Here is a 17987-nt window from a genome sequence, read left to right on the forward strand (position 1 = left end):
CTTTATTTGCAGGAAAGGGTATTGGGTCCTTGAGTTTAATTTAGGAGTTGATTTAAACTTCCCATTTCCCAAGATCAAATGCGATACTTTCAATGTTGCTACATGTACTTGCTTCAAATCTGAAGAGTCTCCTGTATATGAGGAATTCATTCTTGCTTGATACATTAAGTGAAGAATAAGTCATTCAGAAAATTCACAGGTATTGCAGCAAGATTGAATACTAAAAGTGAACAGTGTTTATACAATTTCTTGAAATTTGACTTTTTATAATTTTTTAAAATTTAAAAACAATATTTGTATTGATTCAAGAGACAAATTGAAACACTTGTACATGTAGCCTGCATGTATGTAGATATGAACATGTTCATGTATAGGCTATAAGCCTCCTTTATACAAAAGTACAAGTACATGTACATGTACATGTACATGATGTACATACATGGGACAGAGCCAAAAGTCACACTACCGCAACAGGATGGAATTTTATGAATTCCATCATAACCATTAAGTTGCTATGGTGACATCACTTTATCAGTGCAATCGACAAGATTTCCAGACATCTTTGGGTTTTTTCTTAACTACTACTGTTGCCATAGTGACAGGATATTAATCAGTCATGTGAATTTTTTATAATACTACAGTACTATTGCTCTGTGATGTAAAGACATTCAGGTTTTTCAGGATGTTCCCTCTTTAGTTTTGCTATAGGAAGTATTGTGCTTTGAGTTTTGTCCTGTGGGTAGTTTACTAACATGTTCATGTACACCTGTACTAGTGATTTGGGCTTGGCACTACTAGTACCTTTGGTTTGAATACTTTGGAGCATACACCATGTACATTGTACATATATTGTGTATATACTGTACATCTTCTGTACTTGTGTTGTATCTTTTTGAGATCTGAGCCTTTGTCATTCAATTATTTTTTTTTAGGGCAGAGTCGAATAAAATGAAAAAGACAGCTTCCAAGTAGAACACATTTACATGTACATGTAATTATAGTATTATTTTGAAGGTATATGTGCAGATGTTCATGAAATTCTTATACATGTACATGTACCAGTATAGGTTGGCTTAAATATATTAAGGCTGCGACAGGTAGCCGAATGCTCGAGTACCCGCACGGTTGACAACTACTCGGGTACGATTTCTCGTACCCGAATATTCGGCTGTAAAAAAAAACAAAAAAACAACAACAACCTGTCCAGGCCTACATATAGTATCAATCCAAATTGGCATTGTCAGTGGACTTGATTCTTTTTTAATTATTTATCAATGGCATTACTGGTTGGTACAGTGCGTATAAAGAATCTAGATTCAGGGTTGTCATGATGGGGGGGGGGGGGGGGGGGGGAGGGGGGAGGGGGGGGGGTGGGCTGAAGGGGCTTTGCATACTGTAAGAACATGCTCTAGTCCATGGTCCTGTACTGTACCCATACTGCACATGAACTGTAGGTGGCGGGTAGGTGTACATGTACCTTCAAATGTTTGTATACATGGACCTTTTGGTTTCTAAAGGGGGTGTGGCTGACCGCACCCCCTTCCTTTGTGGTTCTGCTTTACAAACATGTACAGCACATGTACATATTATGCTGGCTCATGTACACTGTACTTGGCCCATGCTGTTTATTGATGCATGTAAATATGCCTCATTGTACCTGTACATGTACAGTACCTTTGGTATTGAATGAAAAGCTTCAACTATACAACAATAGATACAATGGGATTATGACAGGCCAGTTGTACGTTGGCTGTTGTTCCATATGAGCCCTATTTGGGGCTTGAAGGTCGACATGTGTGTACCATCATCAAAATGTTTGTAAACACACAAAAATGGCAAAATTGCTAATAATGTTTTGAGCGTAGACGTCCCTGTAAAGTAGCGGTGCCCCTTATTGTACTTTAAACAGCACGGGTACATGTACATGTACATGTATGTTCATGAGCCCTGTTTTATTTGAATAAATTAACATGGTTTCACCTTTGGAATATCACATTAACATATATGGACACTATAATCAACAATGGGATGTTGCATGGCACAGGGAAGTACATGTATGTGTGTAAACATTGTTTGTCACATATTGTGAACTGTGAAGTGTACTTTTACTGTAGTACACTTCATGAATTCAATTATTGCAGGCCCAGCCAAGCCAGTGAATGTGACCCTGTTCTCATTATAATAAATAGCGTAATCAGTTCTACCTCAAAGCAAATTGATTTTTTTTTTTTTTTAATGATCTAGAGTATTTTACCTTGAGATTTAGATCTAGAGTAATCAATAAATGACCTGTAGAAAATAATCCTTTCCTGCTGAGAACTACGACACATGGTAATCTCTGAATTGAAATTATACCAGTTATTATATGTGATGATAACACTAAAATTAGAAGATTGCAGGGACTACCTGGTACTGTAGCAATTAAGTCCAAGGTAGTGTCTACTATTAGTACGGAGCAATGATAAGGTCAATATAAAAAATAAAAATGAAAGATAAATATACTGTACTGTACTTGTATACTGTATACAGTACATGTATTTATTTATTTTGTAATAACTTTTTTTTTTTTTTTTTGGAGGGGGGGGGGGGGGGGGATTGATACATGTACAGTGTATGTTATGATTCAAGCTTTGGTGGGGTTTTGATGTACTGTAGGTATACATGTACATTTTATCTACATGTAAGTACTGGTTTTTAGTTAAGGTCAGTGGATAAAATGCATGCATGATATTCATTAGGCAACTATTTTGGACCCTCAACTTCTTCATTGAAAGCTGCATGATTAAACCACTGTACCACTGCACACCCATTACAATACTTCTCTCCACTGGCGGGCATATATATATATATATATATATGGACATTTTTTTGACGACGTACCTGATTACAGTACCGGTATGTGCATTCATCATAGATGTTTACCAGTACATACAACTGTACATGGTACAACATACTGTAGCTCACATGTATCTAGATTGTACATGTAGGTGTAGTCAGGTAGCCGGAGAGAGATCTTTACAGCTCCTGCAGTAATGATTGAGCCATTATGACTAGCTGTGACTGGCAAATAGGATAATAGTGATGAAACCTATAGTCCTAGATTTTAAAAAGAACCTGTCTTATTAAATCCAGTTCAGCCATGCTGTATGAATCATCGATACACCATGAGATTGGAGGCATTCCCCCATTCTGGGTTCTATGGTAGGGTATTGTTGATTGGTTGTTGATTAAGTGAGCAATAGGGACTTTTTTTAGGGACCTAATGTTTGTGGCTTCCTCTTCCATTACATCAATGTCAATCAAGAATCCATTGTTGTGAAAACTATGTATTGTGAGGTTCACTCTGAGCCTGAGGAGAAATGAAATTGATGCAAATATTGAGATTGTATACTACACTGTAGTACATGTACTTTTACTTGTGTTATTTTCAAAAGTATTTTTCCGCCAAAAAGCTTCATATTCATGTGAAAGGTATAAATTTGAAAAGTGAAAAAAAATTGAATAATCATACCGTAAATGACTGGAAGTACCTCATGATGATTGCTACATGTACCAGATTTCAGTAAACCTTTCAAGTAAAATTGTTTTCAAGTCATTCATGATGATCTTAGGTGACATGCTCCTGATTCATACATCACGTTCGTGTAGTATGTACACTGTGGTCTTTAGAGATGTTGGTTCAACTTCAAATACACATCTTTTAATATTTGTTTGAAATAATAAATTTGATTTAAAAGTGTTTGCTTAAATTGCGTGGAAAGGCAAAATGTGGCATGCATTAGACTTATTCATACCTAATAATGCACCTGCATAATAATTGCCATTACAGGTTCATGAACAGTGTACATTACGTACAGTATTCCTGTACATGGGTTGATTTGACTGTACATACATGTAGATCTACATAAACATTTATATCTAATTTTTGTTATTTCCCAACTATTTACAGGATGGACAGTGAAGACCAAGACCAATTTCAGCATCCACAAACCAATCTGGTTCCTTGGGAAGTGCTACCATCAGAGACCTGAAGGTTTGTATGATTCACGCAATATGTTCACACTTTTTGCTCATGTTTTGTAATGTGGATTGTGCCGCAAATCATGAAATGGTAGTAGATCATAGGTTTGGATGGCATTTTGTATGCGTTATGGCTCTTTCTAAATTGGTTCACAGAATACTGTCAGGAGGTATTCTCTTACTCATTCTCCCTTTTGATATGCAGTTAAATGCATTTACAACCAATCTCCCCAATATCCATCAAATGTAGAAAGTCCTAGCAACAATCATCAAATCATACAATTTTCACTTTCATAAATCAGCATCAGCATCAGTGTACGGAAGTGTGAGGTGATCTTGTTAAAACTACACTGATTTTACATTGTAGATCTACAGTTTGTTGTTAACACACGTTTTGAAATCCCAAGTCACACATCTTTCTTTTTCTTTTTCTTTTTCTTTTTTTTGTGGGGAGAGGGGTGCCATTATAGAGACCTAGATTTATATTGTTATGAAGGCAGTACGTAGGCCTATCCAAAGGTTTAACAATGCCTACAGGACTTTGAACTATCAGGCTGTCTGGTAATTTAGATTAACAACTATACTAGTTCCACGAACTGCTGTTGAATGCGAGTTTCGCTTTATCTCTTCAGGTCATGAATAGACAAGGCCAGCAGTTTATTCTGACTTGACAAACAGTAGAGACCTGGATTGTAAACTGAATTGTGTACTTATACATTGTACATGTACATGGGTCAAATCTATATACTACAAGATGAAGGCTTAAATGCTGAGAACTTTTTAATAACTTTTTTAGGACTACCAGTAATACCACATGTAGGTCTGTGGCATGTCCTTTAACCCTTTCAGGACGGTGTTTATATTATGGCTAAATTGATGACTCATTTTTCTCCAAATTGGCACAAATAAAGTTTCTGATATAAACATAGACAACAATATGTTATCTAAATGTTGAAAAAAATGGCAATTTTTTTAATTAAAGACCGTCAAAAGTACTGAGCTAGAAGGGATTAGACCACCCAGCCAGGTCACTGACAGGTGGCTATCTCATCAACTTTAGAAAAAGAGGATCATGGGGGACCAACAGGCACTGATTGTGGAAGTTTTCTATATAGAGGGAGCAAGTAGCTACAAGTAGGACAGTGGGGCTTTAAAAGACCATGGTTTTGAATCTCTCAACATGCCCCCAATTTGAGGATTTTAAAGCTTATATTCCTTTTTTAAAATTTCTGGTATCAAATGCAATATACATGTACAATGTACATGTAGTCATGGAACTAAAGTGGATGCAGTGTGTGCAGAACGTTTTGCTCTGTTTGCTTATAAATGCAACTTGTATTTTTTTTAGTGCTGTAAATCAAAGGTAATAGAGCGAAACCACAAGATGTGGAATGATTTTTGGGAAAGGGTCATAAGTTTGTCCTATTTAACCAATTTTATGTTATGTGAATTGTGAAAGAGACAAAGAACAACTGAACAACAAAGAAATACATATTTTCTGAAAGAAAATAATTCAAACTTTGTCAACAAAACCATTTACATATACACATGTAAATAAACATGAAATAAAGATAACATTTGGCATCCTCCCATACATCATACGACACTTCACACTTCCATGCACATGTGGTATATTGCTATATTCTTTTTTTTCTACAAAGTTACATACCAATAATAATAATAATGAATTATATTTCTATAGCGCATTATACAAAATATGTCTCTATGCGCTTTTTTTTCTTCTCTTTACCTCTTCAGAGGGACTTTATTGTTCCATTTCAAAATACATATACATTATTTACAAAACAAGTAAAATGAAACATGAATTATATACAAGATCAACATAATATCTTAAAATGATCATTTTAACATTTCTAATACTTTCTTAACTTCCTCAATATCGAAGTATTTTATATTTTCTTTGTATTTCAAATAACATTTTAATGATGAAATAAAATTATTTATTAACCTCTTTGGATTGGTTGGTACTTCTCCAAAGTTCCGCTTTACGTAGTCTTTGTATATAACTAGTTGAGCATAATTTATCCAAAAATTAAGTAAAGTATATTTTCTGTTATCTATTTTATATCCAATCAATAACATTTTCATATCAATTTCAATTTCTATTTTAAAAATGAAATATATAATTCTTGAGATAATTTTCCAGAAAACTCTTAATTTCTTGCAACGAAATATAAAATGTTCAATAGTTTCTTTTTCACGACAAATTTCACATTCGTTAGACTGTACGATTTTCCATATAAAGAGATTGTCTTTAGATGGCAATATTCTATGAATTAATTTAAAATTATATTGTTTGATCTTATTGTCTCTTATGTTATTAAATTTGAACTGAAATACATCTTTCCAAACAAATGTTTCTGGTAGGCCTAAAATATTTTGCCAAAAATAGAAACCAATTTTTTCTTTTTTCCTTTCTAGCATTAAATTATAATAACTTTTCGCCATAGTAAATTCAACGTTTATAACATCTAAAGTTGTCTCAATGCACATTGTTTCATTGAGACTTGGAGCTTTGTTTAAACGTAAATTTTGTGACCAATATTTTGGGAATGCTTTTTTTAATTTTGACATTTTAAATAAAAACAACAGATTCTTTACATCAAAATGGTTATTGAATAGAGAGTTATCTATCCATGTACCTTGATTTATAACATGTTTGATTAGACAAATTCCTTTTTTTATCCACGACGGGAAATACAGAGGTTTATTATCAATTACAATATTACTATTATTCCACAGTATTTCATTGGGAATATCTTTTACTTCAAATTTATTTACATATCGAATTTCTGACCATGTGCAAAGCAAATCCATATAAAACATTGGTAAATTTCTTTTTTTACATATCATTTTCATGTGTTTAATATGACAATTATACTGTAAACATAACGGCATCCCGCCAACTCTTTCAGTCCAAAATGAAAATAATGTCTTCCACATTGCATCATCTGCATTAAAAAACTTATATATCCAAGATAATCTAAGTGAATTAGCTTTCAAAATCAAATCAACCATCTATGCGCTTTACATTGTATTATGTAAAAGCCAAATTAATTATCTAATGTTGAATTATCAACAAAAATTCTGACAAAATCTTACCTAAATAACTAAATAGAACAACATTATAATTCATTCTTAAATAATGATACAACTATTATGGTGCAAATTTTTATTACAAGTTATGAACATATACAATTTCAATTAAAGTTATAGATAACAAAGCATGAAAATAATTAATTCTTAAAAAGGTAGTTCTTAAGTGCAGTTTTGAAGGTCTGGATGGTAGGTAAAGTTCTAATGGTGAGTGGGAGAGAGTTCCAGAGGATAGGAGCGTTGAAGGTGAAGGAGCTACATACAGCCTAATAGTACTTAAAACGAGGAACCTTGAAGAAGAAATTTGTTCTGAGATCTGAGAGCGAGGAAAGGTGTGTAGGTATGAATGAGATCAGGCAGATAAGAAGGGGTAGAGTTAGAGAAGGACTTGTAGGTGAGAAAGAGGATCATAAAGTGAATCCACTTGGGAGCCAGTGGATGTTACGGAGAAGGGATGTGGTAGAAGTGAGACCAGTTGCTCTCTCTGTGATTCTGGATTTTGAATTCTTTGAAGCTTCACAAGTTAGTTGGCATGAAGATTAGGAAGAAGTGCATTGCATGTGTCAATGCATGGATGAGAGTGAGAGTTGTCTTCCGGTCTAAAACCTTACAAATTCGACTTTCTTTTTGATGGATGACATTGCAGAGCGACACACCCCTGCAACATGAGATTTTCTAGTAGCGTGCTTATCAAATATAATTCCAAATTTCCTACTCTCGGCCTTGGCTTCAAGGACTATCTCACCGACTGTTACCGTAACAGATGGATTTCTTGTGAGGAATCTGGAGGAAAAGTGAAGAACTTCCGTCTTGCCACCATTAATTGTTAACTTGTTCATGCCTGCCTAGGAGCGGATGTCTACTCGAAGAACAGCAGATGCTCTCTCCGATGGGTCGAAAGACAGGTAGATCTGAGTGTCGTCAGCATACAACATTGACTGAATTCCATGCTCATGCAGATATGATGTCACGGATTGGGGCAGTGTACAGGGTAAAAAGTAGCGGTCCAAGTACCGAACCTTGGGGTACGCCGCACGTGTCCTCTACTGGTCCTGAAGAAGCAAGGCTTACTCTTACCACGTGATTTCTTCCTGCAAGGTACAGAGTGGAACGATTTCATTGCATTTCCTGAAGCTCCAAAATCCTCAGAAAGTCTCTCCAGGAGTACTGAATGGTCTTGAGTATCAAATGCGGCCATAAAATCCAGGAGTACAAGGATCACTTCTTTATGGGTGGCTAAGGCTAAGGCTGTTTCGACACTATGGTGCTATCGGTATTAGCTGACTATTTTTTCGGAAGTAAGGTATTTTCTTCAAGATATTCTAGAAATTGCCCCATGACAACCCTTTCTGTTACCTTCGACAGGCAGGGGATGTTTGAAATTGGTCTAAAACTCTTGAGTTCGTTGACTGATAGATTTGACTTCCAATGTACATGTACATGTACATAGTGACATTGAATGAGACCCTTCACCTTGGCACACAATGTATTTTCAATGTACATGTATGTGTAGTGCCCCTCGACCCCCCCCCCCCCCCCCACCCCCCAACAAAAATCTAGCAAATACACATTTAAATGAGTGTGTTTCAGCAATCGGCAGCATGCATGTACCAGTATGGTATAATGTACATTGCTTTTTTGCATGGACATATATAGTTTTTCATGTTTATTTTTAAGACCACTGATGACGTAAAAGCGAACCTCAAAACTGCTTCCTCACCACTTCTATTTGTAGCTCTGTAATATGTGAGCTGCAGATATATTTGTGACGTGTAACTTTATTTGACAGCTTGCTTTGGCAGGCTGCCTGATAGTAGGTATTCATTCAAAGGCACAGCTGTACAGTGTGTACTGATTTGTTATTTGCTATGGAAAAGGCAAATGCAGAACATATAGCTTATTAAGTCGTCCAAAGCACTGAAACAACTAAAACATAAAGGTTACTTACCTGTAGGATGGGAAAATTTTAAAAAAATTGAGAGTTTGAAGAGGATTTTTAAAACTAAAAATACAATTTCTTATATTTTTTATATGACCAAATCTGGATGTTGGAAATTGATAAATTCCTTGAAAATTCATGATTTGTTTGATAAAACACTGTTATAGGAATATACATGTACATGTATACATATTTAAAAATTAGTAGTGTTATTCAGAGCTGCCAACTTTAAAGATTTTCCTTGAATTATTCTGTTTTTCTCTCAAAATTACGGTAATATGTTTCTTCTTTTTTTTTTAGCACGTACTGCGCGTCAACCTAAATGCCCTAAAGTATCGATCATTACTTCAATAGAGATTATATTTTGCTTGACATACCTTTACTTTTGCCATTATGGTTCCTTTTTTTGGTTGCACAAGGTTGGCAGCTCTGGTTATTGTTTAATATATTAACTTGTTAGAATATACACTAATGAAAAATTGAGTAGTGAAACAATGCACACATATTATACCATAGATTTCCATCAGTTCTACATGTACATTACTATTTATATGGAGATAATACTTATCATGCCTGTAAATTGTTGCCATGGTTAATTGGGCATTTGTGGGCAAGTTGGTATCTGTAATCTTGCTATAGAACCACAAACCACCAGTATATAGTCCAACCTGAAACTAGTCAGAAAAGGAATTAAGATAAATTTGCTTGCATTCATGTTGCACATTGGCCAAATTTCTATTGGTTTCCTACAGTGTAAAAATATTTTGTTTGCTAGACCAGTTTTGGATGAATGCTAACATTGCTAAAGAAAAGGCAAAGTGATATTACCTTGCAACATTCTGTTTGCACTTTAATTTAGTAAAATAAAATGTATGAAATTTTCTTTTTTAGAGTGATTCATATTGAAATCAATCACTGTTCATGTGTAATATACAACATATATATTGTATATGATTTGTTTTTGTTTTGTTTTGTTCCTTACATGCAGGCAAGTGTGAATTTTAGTATGGGTCTTGCACCAATGGGGCGAAACATAATAGCATTTACTTTAGATAAATGAACTCATAGAAACATCTTCGGATTACGTAATGGGTCATTGTAATGTAATTAATGTTCGTGAGATGTTTCAAAAGGTGACTATTTTTAAAAAACAACAAAGCTAAAGGGTATGAACAAAGCTATTGAAATTGTCTTGAGTTGATTTGGCAGAAATATTTAGATCGTCTTGCAAGTAATCGGGGTATTTGGGCCCTGTTTCACAAAACTTGTTATCTATAACAATGCTAAATTTGCTCTCAGCCAATCAAATGCCACGATTACAGTAGCTTATAACAGTTTTTGCCACTTGTTATTGATACCAAGTTTTATGAAACAGGGTTCTGGTAGCCCCCTTCTCCTCCTGTACAAGTTCAAGCACGCTTGAATCCTGTACACTTCTTATGTCATATTGGTGAACGTACGTAGTATTGTAGAGCCAGCTCTATCATGAGAACCAGATGTTGGAGGTTTACTCATTTCCTCTCGACATGCTGAATGACTGAGACTCCGATGTATTACAGGGATAGCTTTGACTCATATGGTATGGATGGAAGCTGACGGTAGTTGGCAGACATTTTGTGGAAACCCTCTGCTGGTCACCAAGAGTCGGGGTTAAAGAGACTACATTGAAACAGACATAGAACATTCGAAACAGACATAGAACATTCCAAACAGACATAAAACATTCCAAACAGACATAAAACATTCCAAACAGACATAGAACATTCCAAACAGACATAGAACATTCCAAACAGACATAGAACATTCCAAACAGACATAAAACATTCGAAACAGACATAGAACATTGAAACAGACATGAAACTTTTGCGTTTTGTAAAAAGAAAATTTTGTAGAAAATGAAGTTGTACTGAAAATGGAAGAAATTGTATGCTTGAAAATACATTACATCAGTATTATAAATGCACTTTATTGTTTGCACTTTTATTGTTTAAATACTTGAAGAATTAAATTGAAATCTATCAAACATTTCAATTAATATGACATTGAAGAGAAATTAAAAATCATAAGTTTCCATCATTTTCTTTTTCTACTACATATTTATGTAGTGCTTAATTTTCTTGTTTATATTTCTATTCATAAAATTATGGACTTTTTTGTGTGTACTATGGGACAGAAATAAATCAAAAGTGTAGTATAAAAGGGGGGGGGGGGTGTTTCGTGTAAAGGTCATTCTGTGGGGAGGTCATAACACTGCATGGTAGCAACGGGCAACACATATCCTACACGTCACTTGCTATAGCAGTTGGCTTCCACATATCATGAGAATTGTTTTGTTAGTCCAAGGCTGGGTGATCATTTCCTTTTCTCTTCAGGGTGGATGAGTAGGCTTAGTTACTCATCTAAACTTCCTACCATGCATCCAGGCCATTGACACGTTCACCTTAACACCTTACAGTGTTACACCAATACGGTGTTGCCAATTGGGTAGGCCTTGAGCCCTTTATGCAAGAAGGGTAACACGGTATGGATACAGGTGCGTCCTACATTGTGCACATACATGTATGTACAATGTACAAATAATAGGCAGGTGGTCTTTATGTACAGATTCCTTAGTACAGGTTCAAATGAGAAGCTACATGTATATTCAGGGGAAACAAAAAAACAGTGGTCTTTGTAGACGCGTAGTCTTTCTACATGTACACTGTACATATATGCATGTAGGGGTTTGCTATCAAAAGCAAGTTTGACTCTACATGTATGATTTTTTTTTTATATCTAGGCTTTTGTAAACAAACTTTTTAAAAAATACATATAAAATTGTATAAAATGTGAACATTATGTACATGAGGGGAAACAGCCAAATTTAAAACAAATTAAAAACATTTTTAAGCATTTCACTTGATCTACAAAACATATCTGAAATGTTTTTATCTTCATTTTATGTGTCAGATAATTACAGATGGAGGATTACCACCCCACCAAAAAGAAAAACCAAGGCCCTTGGGGAATTTTCCTTCTTGAATCATAATGATGCTTCTCTTTATGCTGAATACAATGTTGATTTTGGTCATCATTATTATAATTCTTATCATCATTAATGTTGTTATTATTGACGATATCTTTGTAGTAAAAATTACCACTATTACTATAATTACCACTGTTATTATTACTATTTCAAGTGAAGCATCTCGGTTGATAATATCATTCCCTCTCCCTTCCAGATCCGGACCCTGAGCGGCCACCCGGGATGGATTCAGTTCGCTCCATGGTGATTGAGATGTTCAAGCAAGACTTCAGCTCCCGTCTCTGGATGACGTACCGCAGGGAGTTCCCCACCCTGGCGGGATCCAACTTCACCAGCGACTGTGGGTGGGGGTGTATGCTGAGGAGCGGACAGATGATGTTAGCACACAGCCTCATACTCCACTTCTTGGGCAGGGGTGAGTTAACACTGTAATGGCAGCTAGGTTAAAGCTAGGGTAATAATAAATGCGCCTAGGAATAGAATTTCTAGATAGATGGCACTTTAGAAATACCTATTATTAGTAGTATTATTAATACATCACATGGGTTTGGTATCAGTACTGATAATGACCACATCTTTAATAGTTCTGAGTAACTGCTGAATTAAAACTGCTTTACAGTTTAACAATCCCCCATTTGCTATTCATTAATAACAATAACAATAATAGTGGAGTCTTGTACTGTATATAGCTGTGTCTGGTACATGTATTGCCACTCCTGGCACTCCATTATTATTACCCTGGCTTTATCACGGATGCCATCACAGCATTCAAGCGTTTAAAAGAATTCATTCCTGTCCGGCACCCATTTACCTTGCAAAGTAGATTAATGTCTTGCCAAAGGACATTAGTGTTGCGACAGGTATTTATTTGGAATCCCGCACTCGTAGTACACACTTTCCACTGGACAAGGCAGCATTGTACAGGGATGCACTGTGCTAATCCAACTACAATGACGTTTGCATCCTACTGGGTACCCATATAAAACCCCTGGGTATAGAGAGGCAATGTTAGTAAAATGCCTCACATCAGGACATACATGTACTGTAGGTGTAGAGCCATATGGCTCTAATCCACAACCTCTACATGTAAATGCCCAGTTAAGTGATTCGAACCACTCAACAAGGATATCCTCCTAATCATGTAGCATTCACCTATTTGGGGGGATTCATTTTTCAATACAAATTATGCTGAGTGTTCACTTCACAAGTTCTGTCTCTTGGGAAAATCAGCACCTTATTTGAACACGGCCTTAGAGGGCAAGATCCTGCTATCTTTCCCTGGAAATGCGTAACGAAAACATTATGAATCATGCTCGCACTTCCTCAATTCAGGAAGCTATTGATGTTAATAGTGTGTGGGAAGGCTCTTTCCTTGATTAGTTTCCAATGTCCGTTCCTGCCTGCATGTATACACGTCCCTCAGCCCACCTGCACTTAAATACACTTAGTGCAGCTAGTGTACATGTAGCAGCACAGGTGTGTGAAGATAAAGGTAGGGTGGGGAGGGGGGGGGGGGGAGGGGTATCATTACACCCTTCCTCTTTAATTCATTAGATCCTGATATCCTTGTCCCCATACATGTACCTACCTATCTTTCTCCCTCTTACCACATATTCCAGTCTAATTGTAGTAACCCAACAGGTTAGGTTCAAATAAAAGTAGAAGTGGGTAATCAGGAGAGGGGTATCATCACACCTCCCCCTTCCTCCATAAGATCCATTACCCTTACACACCGGTATTACCTCTCTGTAACCATCTTTATTTGCCCAGAGTTGTACATGCAGCTTCACAGGTGTATCAAGAGGTGTCTATTGATAGGAGGAAGGAATGGGGAGGCGGAGCTTCTTTACCACTTCCCATGGAAACTGTTAAAGGGGAAGTCCACCCTGAAATTAAGTTAGTTTTAATAGGAGTAGAAAAATGAAAAAAACAAGTCAGTGAAAGTTTGAGCAAATTCCGATTAAAAATAAGGAAGTTAGGATTTTTGAAGTTGTGATCAATCATACACAAATTGGCAACTCTATGACGTATCATGCGAGCTCAACTTCCATTTGCTCAGTACTAAAAAAATCTAAAATTTTCATTTTCCCTCAAGAAAAATTTCAACCATACATGCACCCTAAATATAATAATTGAACTATACTCCCCCTGCAAGGAACAAATATATATTTCGTCATCAATAACGAAGAAAACATGATTTTATGGAATATTATGCACAAAGCAAATGAAGGAGAGCTCGTATAATAAGTCACAGAGTTGCCAATTTGTATTTGATTGATCACAACTTCAATAATTCATAACTTTCTTATTTTCATTCAGAATTTGCTCAAACTTTCACTCCCCTGATTTTCTTATTATTCTGCCTCTATCGAAACAAACTTATTTTGGGGGTGGACTTTCCCTTTAAAGGAATTCTTATTCTTTGTGTATTTCTTGTCGACACATGAGGAATTTTTTGTTTTCTTCAATTTACTTTGCTTGAATGCAGATTATTTCCAGTAATTGTATGTGGGTGTCTTTGAGAGGACATTAGTTTTTAAACACATATAACCTGCTGAATGTAATTTTGAATTGAAGCCATATTATGTACATGTACATGTACATTAAACGTACTATTACTTTGTACACCCACTGAAAATGCTGTTATTCATTTTTTTTCTTCAGAATGGAATATATACAAGCCTCAGACCCAAGAGATGCTCCAATTCCATCGTCAGATTGTGCGATGGTTTGGTGACCAGCCCCTGGACATGAGTCCTTTCTCTGTTCATCGGTTGGTCGGTATCGGTCAGAACAATGGCAAGAAGGTCGGTGACTGGTACGGTCCCTCGTCAGTTGCACACATCTTGAAGTAAGTAGATCTAGAGAGAAGTTTAAGCAAGGTTTTGCATGAACAGTCAAACCTGTCTATAGCGACCGCCTAATGGAAACACAAAAAGTGGTCTTTGTAGACAGGTTCCTTCAGTACATATTTCAATGAAAAACCATTTACAAGGGAAACAAAAATGTGGTCATTGTAGACAGGTTTTGCATGTATTCTGTACTCTGCTTTATTATAGAGCTCAGTACAAAGCTATGTGACCCCACTGCGATCTACTTTTAGAAGAAATTGCAATTTGCAGAACAACATCAGCATTCGATGAAACAAGTGGAAAATCTATTAAACTTCATCTTTGGATTATCAGTACTTCTAAGAGTGCAGTGAAACCTTGACCTTGTTTTGTCCTCTGGATATTGATATTGATATTGAGTAGAGAAGGGAAGTCCTTCCCAGGCCAGGGTCTATACTGACTGACCCACTGATTGATGTGGTGCTCAGGAAACGGTGTACTCTGCCCCCTTCTGGCTCTACCCAGTAGTTATAGTACAGTCAAAACTGCTTTAGTGACCACCTGTCTACAAAGGCCACATTTGTGGTTTCCCTTGAAAACGGTTTCTCATTGAAACATGTACTAAAGGAACCTGTCTACAAAGACCACCTGTCTACAAAGGCCACATTTGTGGTTTCCCTTGAAAACGGTTTCTCATTGAATCATGTACTAAAGGAGCCTGTCTGCAAAGACCACCTGTCTATAAAGGCCACTTTTTGTGTTTCCCTTGGGCGGTCGCTATAGACAGGTTTGACTGTATATCAAAAGTGCTCCAAATTTGTTTAAACTTTTTTTTTGGGGGGGGGGGGGTGAGATTGGATGTGAAGTCAATCCAAAGTTTGATTGTTCATTTTACCTGGCTGCTAAGAAAGCATTTTTATGCTTGATGATAATATTCAGTTTTGATATTTGTGGGCTTAATACATTGACGATGCCTTTACAGATTTACATATAAATGTATATTGTAAGTAAGCAACCAGGGGAACAACGACTTTAAGCTCTCTGCAATGGACTTGGTAATGAGGTTTAATGCCTTACCAAACAGCACTAGCGCTAACTAAGCCATTGCGCTTCCTCTTACAGTATTGTGGATAGAAGCATTACCCATATCTTGTATGTAAATTATGTAGAGAAAATCCCCAAGCACAATTTTATATGATGCTGTAACTGCTGATATTTTTTTTAATTGAGGGGTATTTTTAATTTAAATATTAACATTACATCACATTACTATTTACATAACCTTTGTTTATTGTGAAACAATGAAAAAAAGTCTCAACTCGCCGTAAGCTTTCCTTTTCATATCTCGTCATTGCAAAAATAAACAATTTGAACTTCCCATACAGAACAAATTGCAGTTGAGACATTATGATTGACTTTCTATGAAACTATTTCAGTTTTATGTGTACCACAGCAGATGATGTTCAAAGTTGAAAAGCGAAAGTATTTTCTGAGAAGTTGGTTACAGAATGGAAAAGTTCTTTATCTTGCATCATAATTTGCTGTGCTTCATATCTAATTTATGTACAGTAACCCTACATTAGAAAAGCATTGAAGATGACAGTTAGTTGAAGCAGAAGCTTTAAGTTTCTAACAGAATAAAATTGTACATGAGCAAGTGGGTATTTTGTACAGGTACATCATTTGTTTTAGATACATGGAGATCAAATTTAGTGAAAAATTGAACTTCAATGTTGATTTTTTGGGGGGTGAAGGGTTTACACACTTTTGTGAAACTGTACAAGTTTACATGTGCTTCAGTTTGATTTTAATTTATTATATTTCAGAACATTTATGTAGACACTTGCTTTAGCCAATATACCAATTTGTAGATACAGTCTGCGCATGCGCAGATAAAGGTCACTTGTACAAAATTGTAAAACCCACTGAGACTAATACTGGATACATGCTCACGAAAGTAATGTAATCAATATTCATGCATGCACCTGTGATGTATTCTATTGGACACAGGTGGAAGTACCTGATAATCTTTTTAAGAGGGCAAACAAAGAATCACCTCCATGACTTTAGCTGTGATTATTCCAAAAGGCACAAGTTGGATTTATCTATGTTTAAAAGATATGTGGATATTTGGGGTCATAAGACCCATGTCCTAACTATGAACTGGTCTATTGCTGTTCTTCTGCAAGTCTATGCATAAATAAAAACATGTACAGTGTACATTTACATAACTTAAGAAAGATGCAACTCATAAAATAAAAAATATATACAAGGTATACAGTAGGTATCATATACATACATTGTGTGCTTGAGCAATGCAAAAAATATCTATGATAATTATTTATGTGTTATATCTATCATGTCAAGTGAAGAATCACCTTCTTGGATTAAGCCACTGTAGAATCAATCAAAACAAATACAGGAAGAGCATGTCTGAAGATTGGGGGAAATAGTTGGGCTTACGTGATGATATAACAAGATTTAGAAGAGCTTTACCTGTTCACAATGCATTCAGTGGTCAGAGGAAATGAGAAATCAGAGTATCTGCTTCCTTAAGTTTGTGGGGTTTTTTTCAATCAAAAAGATTGTTTTGTGTTCAAGGAGTTGCATGTGACTTCAATTGATTCCCACTTTATAAGTGATTGTCTAGTAGATTTGTCAAAGATCGTCCTACAATGTAAATTATAGTTAAGTGTTCTTTCAAGTATTCTTTCAGTAGAAATACTTGAATCATATGACAGGACATAAATTCAATCAAGTCCATTTCCTCTTCAATATGCAATCTGGATTTTCATAATGTTTAGTGCTGAATATGAATTACTTCTCAGGGCTCGTAAACATATGTTATTCCAGTACATTACACATGTATATCTTTTATCAATTGATAATATTCTTTGATGAAATTCAATTAGTGATAGTTCAAGGAGATGTTAAATACAGTATCCGGTCTCATTTAGTTTACCTGATTTCTCTGTGTTTTATTTGCAGGATTAAGGCTGTTTGTTTTATAGGGAAGTGCAGTTATTAGAAACACATGATATACATGTAGCTGATC

The 17987-nt window shown here is 35.7% G+C and overlaps 1 protein-coding gene across 2 annotated transcripts in view; it reads left to right on the forward strand.

Moving 5' to 3' along the window:
* LOC581768 overlaps positions 1-17987 on the forward strand; it is a 37942-nt gene that overhangs the window by 6202 nt on the left and 13753 nt on the right. For both annotated transcript variants that reach the window (XM_781754.5, XM_011676291.2), the window contains exons 3-5: positions 3950-4033; positions 12298-12516; positions 14766-14952. In XM_781754.5, the coding sequence (XP_786847.4) occupies positions 3950-4033; positions 12298-12516; positions 14766-14952 (490 nt within the window). The remainder of the gene's footprint in view (positions 1-3949; positions 4034-12297; positions 12517-14765; positions 14953-17987) is intronic.

The sequence above is a fragment of the Strongylocentrotus purpuratus genome, unplaced genomic scaffold (assembly GCF_000002235.5).
Source record: "Strongylocentrotus purpuratus isolate Spur 01 unplaced genomic scaffold, Spur_5.0 spur5_scaffold_3, whole genome shotgun sequence".
NCBI lineage: Eukaryota > Metazoa > Echinodermata > Echinoidea > Camarodonta > Strongylocentrotidae > Strongylocentrotus > Strongylocentrotus purpuratus.